At 34.9% G+C, this 7,088-nt stretch overlaps 1 protein-coding gene across 2 annotated transcripts; it reads right to left on the bottom strand.

Annotated features, from left to right (window-relative positions):
• Positions 1-4,017: 4,017 nt before the first annotated feature.
• On the bottom strand, positions 4,018-6,887 carry LOC107891385 (serine carboxypeptidase-like 45). Of its 2 annotated transcripts, none has more exons than XM_016816168.2 (10): positions 6,233-6,887; positions 5,945-6,046; positions 5,773-5,868; positions 5,577-5,669; positions 5,400-5,470; positions 4,965-5,309; positions 4,744-4,868; positions 4,578-4,667; positions 4,376-4,493; positions 4,018-4,285 (listed from the first exon to the last, which is right to left on the bottom strand). In XM_016816168.2, the coding sequence occupies exons 1-10, from the start codon at positions 6,462-6,464 to the stop codon at positions 4,139-4,141; spliced, it is 1,419 nt and encodes a 472-aa protein (XP_016671657.2). In that variant the 5' UTR covers positions 6,465-6,887; the 3' UTR covers positions 4,018-4,138. The 2 variants fall into 2 exon arrangements, with proteins under 2 accessions (XP_016671657.2, XP_040956601.1); XM_041100667.1 differs by having other exon boundaries at positions 5,945-6,019; positions 6,233-6,584.
• Positions 6,888-7,088: the final 201 nt, after the last annotated feature.

Genomic DNA, 7,088 nt, shown 5'->3' with positions numbered 1-7,088 from the left:
CATGACGGGACCATCGCTTATTTGAAAAATCAGCTAGAAGTAGTGGACAAGTTGAAGAGCCGTGCCGTGAGATTCAAGCTGGATATTTTGTGAAACAGTTAAAAAGTCTTTGGTAAATTTATGAACAAAAGGGGAGAGTGGCTTTCTTGTTATTTTGGTTTGGATGTTCTTCATACCGTCGAAATTATTTTTTTTGAAAAACAAAAATTTGTCGACTTTTTAAAAAAACAAAAATTGGGAGTCGCCACCAATCTTTTATTAAGGTGTGATTGAGTCACCTAAAAACGACTTTGGTCTACGAATTAAAAAAAAAAGGTTCGGGAGTCGGATACGTATGAGGAAGGATTAACACCCTCATTACTCCCAAAATTGGTACCTAGTTAATTAATTAATGTCTTAATGTCGAGAATTTGCAAAATATAATCCTTAGCAAGAACTTAAAACGTTACGTATTAAGACATTTATCATTTCAGAGAAGAAAAATGCCACACCCAATGCGTTAGGGCACAACATTCTAATTTCCTCCAAAATGAATTAGGTTAGAATACTCGTATAATGAAAATTTTAAAAGAATATCCATTTGTCCAAGATTTAAGAAATCGTGGCCCAATACGTTAGGGTACAATTCCTCTAAAATCCCAAACTCAGAATATTTCCTTTATTATTTTTTAGAAAAATCTTCATTTCGAGAAATCAATGCGTCACATCCAATACGTTAGGACACAATGTGTTGAATTCCCAATAATGAATTCTTATTGATTAAAGAGAAATGCTCGATTGTTAGATTTAACGAAGAAAATCGAAACCCAATACGTTAGGGCTCAATTTCCTTGAAAATCCTAAATACGAGCATTACCTCAATTTTGAAAAGTTTTATTTTAAAATTAAATAAGAGATAGTGTAATATTATGTTAAATATGTAAATAAATGCCCCTTAAACAAATATCAATAATAAATACAACAATTCCATAGAAATAATATGAATAATCAGATAAACAAATAAAATAATGACGCGCAAAATATCTAATAAATAAGCAAGATAATAATAAAAATATGCAAACATAAATTAATAAGCAAATGATGAAAAAAATATACATGTACACACAAAAAATACATAAGTTTAAAACAATTAAAATAATATCAAAATTAATTAAATAAATTAAACATGTGTACACAAAATATACGAAAAATATTGGTTTTTTAAAAGGTATAAATATCTAAAAACCTATATATGTAAAATAATGATAATTACTTATAAAAATCATAAAATAAAAAAACATTATTGAAATATATAAAAAAAAGACTAAATTGAATCATAAGTAAAATTCGGGGGTAAATCCGCAAATAAATAAAGTCTGAAGGACTAGATTGAACGCGCAAACAATGTAGAGGGGCTGGAAGGGAAATTTTCCCTTCTCCTCTAAACGACGTCGTTCACCTTAGGACGAAATTGAAAACAATAATAAATTAACGGGAAAATTAACAAAATAAAAATTTAATTGTAGAAAACATTAAAAAGCGGAGGGGCTGAAAGCGCAATTTGCCCCTCCACTAAAAAACGCGCGGATCCTAGGCCGGGTCGGGTCGGAGCCGGGTCGGTCTCCTCAAAACGACGTCGTTTTGGGCGTCTGGGGGCTCTCCAAAACGACGCCGTTTTGGTGCCCTATAAATATCCCCAATTCTCAAAAAAAAATTCATTTTGAAACCCTTTAAAAAAACAAAAAAAAACTTTAAAAACACTCTCAGCCCCTCAGGCCTCCGACCATCGGTCGGTCATCGGCCGGTCACCGGCCACCGAGCCGGCCGCCGATCTCTGGTGGCGGTACCGCCGTCTGCGGTGGCCGGAAAGGGGAAAAATTTCTCGGTTTGACCCTCTAGACCCCCTGAGCCTAATTTCGGGCTCAAGTCCCACAAAACACCAACGGAAGTGCCCCTAAAAGCACTAAAACCTTTCGGCTTCCGGTCGTCTTTCATCGGAGATGACATCCTCAGCCATCCACGGCGATCTAGGGCCCCAAAACACAGGTTGTGTATTCTCTTCCCCTATTTATTTTATTCGCATGCATATAATGGTAAAAAAAATACAACAATAAGTAAAAACTGCAAACAACCTTTGATTCGTTTGTCTCTCTCTTTGTGTTGTAAAAAAATAAGCTTTTTTATTGATTTCGAAATCCGAATCCCCCCTTTTACAATGTATTGGAATAGCGTTTTTATAGCCGAATGAAAAAATTAAAAGAAGAAACAATATCTTTTTTCTTTTGATTTGATTTGCAAATCTCTGATTTTATTTTCCATATACTGTTTGTTTCCATTTTCGTACAGGTATGAAGATTCGGCCCTTACTGATGGTTGCGGCGCGAGGATCTGCCCTAGAAACCTTAGGGGTTTCTGAATTTGCTTTGGGCTTCTGTTTGGTTTGGGCCTCAGTTGGGTTTGGGCCACATAGGTTTGGGCCACCTTGGGCCCTTTAGATCCGGGCCGAAATAGGGTGTTACACATACTTTGATTTATTGTTGTTTTTCTTTCAGACTTTGAAATTATTGTTTACTTGGGGTTTGTTGTTGATTTTTGGGCTATATTGTATTAGGGGTGAAGCTAAAAAATTCTTTTAGATAGGGTCGAAATTAAATTATAATTTTTACTATAATAAAAATATAATTTTTAAAAGATTAAATCAAAATTTTATCATTTTTAAAAGAGGTCAAAATGTAATTTTATTTTTATTAATTTAAAATTTTAAAAATTTTAAATAATCAAAATAAAAAAATCATTTTAAAAGTGCGGGCCCTACTAACCTCTAAGATTCGCCTGCCTGTCTTGTATCAACTCCTTTCTTTATTATTATTATTAATGACTCTCATTAATGGTTAAATTACTTTATCATATTTATAGTTAAGTTCGCTGGATTAAGGGTAGTTGTTTTTCCGTCTAATGTTTTGATCCTTTGATTTGGTTTTGTTCAAAAATTACTAAATGGAGAGATTGTTGGAGCTGTTATGATTGTAGTTATAACAACAGTTATAATTGTGCCCATAACTGTTCAAGAACTATAACTTCTCATATTTATTAGTAGTAATCTTTTGAAGTAAAACATTTGAGCCATGGTTAAGGTGATTTTATGGAAGTATGTTGGGGCATTTATGTTTGCCAATTTAATGTATAAATAAATCATTGAAGGTTGGATTGATCCAGATCATACAAATCAGATCTCTTATTTTATAGAGATTAGAACGAGTGATTTGAAGAAATATCTTGAAGATATTTTATTTGGTTATTTTAGTGGGGATTATAATTGTGATCGATATGTATGTTAGCAAGTCAAGAATGCTTATATATGTAAGATTTGTATAGGTTAGTAGCACTTTATTCTTTTCATAACGATTTTGTTTAGTAAGTGCATTTTTGTAGGAAAAATAATTGAATCATTTGGTTTTACAGTTGAGTTTTCAAAAGAAAAACTTAATAACAGTGAGTAGTAAGACTTAAATCATTCTTTGTACGCGATTGAAGATAGGGAATTAACAAATAAACGCAAATAATTACCGAACTGCTTAATTGATTGTCTTCAATTGTTATAAAACAGCTCCTTTTATCCCTTACAAAAGCTGTTGCTACATGTACTAACTAGGCTTAGAAGTCGTTATTTGCAGCACTCAAAGTCTAAGGTCAGAAGAAAATAAAAGCCTTAATATACGGGACCATGGAATAGACCATGAAAGTAAACAACAAAATTTAGAAGATAAAACATGGAATCCAATGTTGAGCTATGTATAAAGTGTGAAACCATTTTCCAATTTGTCAGGCTGACCCCCCAACATCCTTTTTCGAATGTTGCAAAAGTAATTGCTTTCAAGGCCATGCCAAAAAAGAAGTGTGAAAAAGCTAGCAACAATTCAATAAGACGCCATGGAAGGAATCTGAGATGCAAATGCAAATGGAAATTAAAACAAAAGAAAGGGGTAGTATATTGTTAATCCATGGATATTTGTTTTTTGATTGGAAAGCACATCCGTGTATGAAAACTTTCATTATTTAATTATTAAAGATTGCCAATGGCAGTAGAATGGATACCGACACTTAGTTTGGAGAATACATAATGCTGAAATAAAAAAGGCATATGGATCCATGGGAACGCTCAAGCTTCTGGCAGTGGTTTCCCACTAAGAACTGCCTTAAACAGTGCCATTGATCGCTCTGGCTGTGAAGCTGGAGCGGTGTGTGAAGCTCCTCTGATGGTGGCAAAGGACAAGATATCACCATAAACTTGTGTCCACCCACCAACCTGGGGAAGCAAAAACGGTTGAAGAATGTAATTAATAATATTTGGTTTCCATTGGTTTACTGGTATAACTCATATTGTGACTTGGCTTACTTGTTTCCCTTCGAACCAAGGTCGGTAAGGCACCGTTGTTTTAAGTCCCAATGCTTTGGCTAGTTTATACACTAAGTTTCTGGTACCAGTAAATGGGATAACAGAATCCTGATCTCCACTGTCATAGCATGGTGATAATGATTTAAGTCCAATTACTGTATAAGGTAAAAGCTACAGCCATTTATAAACAAGCATATAATACCTGTAAACCATGACGGGAATACCGGACTTCACTATTTTACCAACAGTATAAATTGTTGGTGTCTCTAGGTCGTCCATGTATTGCACAATCCTGGAATTAGGACATCAAGTCAGTACCAACTACCAACTAATACCGGTCTTCACTAGGAATATTGAGAAATGATTACTTGTTACATAAGTTCCAGCCGGTGATTCCAACAAGTTTTGCATGTAAAGCTTTCTGCACATCTTTCCTGTTCAAGTATTTGGTTGTTTTGTCTTCTATACAAGGGTCTGCTTCCACTTTAACTTGCTAATCACCGTGAAATATCAGTAAATTGATAAATAAGGAAAGGTTATATAAAATGGCTTGCAATGTTGGCTATTGCAATATAAGCCTTAATTTCACCTGTTGACTGAACCCATCCAGTTGAGAATGAAGAGATGATGAAAACTGAGGTCCTAAAAACATGGGATGACTGAATATTGCCATCGGTGACTGACCAGATGATAGACATACATCGGCAATCACATCGTATTTGTCAACAGATTTACCAAGTTCCTCTGCAACTTCACTGTAAACAGATAGACAATCAGATGAAAACGACTGTGTCAAAGCCTCCCTCATGAGTCGAGAAGAGTTGCAAAACGAAAGGAGTAGCTCATAAGCTGAATCTGATATTAGGCCATGAGACCAATAATATTGATCTGCAGAGTTCATATCTGTAACGAATTCTAGAAGCGGATTCCCTATCTGCATTCATGAAGATTAAACAAAAAGTTCTATTTAGGCAAAATTCAAGTTCAGTAAAGTGGGATAAACTGCAAATTTCCATGTGCTTACAGCTATCCCTTTCAGATTCAGCTTCAGATTGGAGTGAATGATGTGCAGTGTAAGTTGTGGAACATAGTGCCCTGTTATGGTATAAGTCATTAATGTCTGTCCAGTTTGGGGAAGAAGCATATAACTCATAAGCTAATCAAATTTTTAAGTAGTTGCATTAATCTGAGATGAACATACCTGCATAACTTTCTCCTGTGATGTAGAAATCTCTATTCTTGTATTGAGGGAACATCAGTAACCACCTCTCCAGGAAAACAAAATTGTCTCTTGCTTGAAAATTAGACCACAACATTGAAATCCATTTCCTTGTTAGAAGTCTGATGAATACAATCAATTTCTAGCATCCTTTAAGCCAGTTTATATATATATATACCTACTACTTCATCGTTTAAATCGGTGTAAAATGAGTTATTAGCCGAATAAGAGAAGCCAACTCCTGCCGGTGACTCGAGGTACAGCATATTAGCTTCTGCAACAAAATACTGTCAAAGATTAATTGAATGAAGTAAGAAAGTAATAGCTAACTAGTAATGCTGTAGCAAGACCTTTATTCCAACTGTGGACGTTTTTGGTTAAAGTCTTTCCATTTGGCTTAAAGGGTCCATGTTCAATAAAAGCTCCTGCTCCAACAGATGAACAACCAGGGCCTTGAAGAATCAAACAAAACTATACATCAATCTTCCCAAAATATATTCTTTTACTCAAAAAGAGAAAAACTGGCATGCACATCAATGAATGAATTATGGAAAGGGTGCAGAGAAAAGTGAAAGTGGGTTAGTTAATAAATGAATGATTTAAAACTCTAACAGGTAACAGTGCATGTAAAAGTTTACCTCCGTTTAGCCAAAGGACAAGTGGTTTAGAAGCAGGGATGGTTTCTGCTTCAACAAAGTAGTAAAACAGAGCTCTCTGCCTGTGCGGCTTCTCATCATGGACGGTAACATAGCCAGAGAAGTGTTGGAAACTGACTTTGGGTTGGCCAGGCAAAGCTACTATTTTATCAGCTCTGGAGAAACAAACATGCAGAAGAAGAGTAACAAAGCCTACCCATTTCCCAGATTTCATGTTTTACAAGAAGGGTGTGGTAAAAGAATATGACTAAGCCGGTCTCAAATACTCAATTATTAATATCAAGAAAATTATTGACAGGCAAAAGATACTAGTGGCACCCCACCATGGAAAATCGGATGACCCCGGGCCAACTCACAATAACCCTATAAATTAACTGTAAAATCTGTGCATACACTTGACATTATAATTCTAGTTATTAACACTTTACAGCTAAAAAGAAAAACAATATAGTACTAATATTTAAAAACAGAAGATTGAGTTGGTGCCAGGAAGTGATAAAAATGAATTCAGTCCATAAATTCATTAAATTGATTATTGTTCATGTTTAGAAAGTGAAGAACACGGAAGAACAAACCTAAAGGGATGCTCAAACGCACTCCCATGCTAAAATCACTGTTTGGAGGAAGAATTTGCAGTCTTTTGAAGAGCTATAGTTGGGAGAACCTTTATCTCTTTACCTGGTCGTACTCTCCCTTACAGCTGTTCATTAGTCCTCGTTCAAAATAGGGTGAGCATTCGATCGAATCGAATCGAAAAAAAAAATTTCGAGTTAATCGAGTTTTCGAATCTCATTTTATCATCTTAACTTTATTTGAAGTTTTCTCGAATCGAGTCGAG

This window comes from Gossypium hirsutum, chromosome D09 (genome assembly GCF_007990345.1).
Source record: "Gossypium hirsutum isolate 1008001.06 chromosome D09, Gossypium_hirsutum_v2.1, whole genome shotgun sequence".
NCBI classification, from domain to species: Eukaryota; Viridiplantae; Streptophyta; class Magnoliopsida; order Malvales; family Malvaceae; genus Gossypium; species Gossypium hirsutum.
The sequence above is the reverse complement of the archived record's forward strand: the minus strand, read 5'-3'. Positions and strand labels throughout refer to the sequence as shown.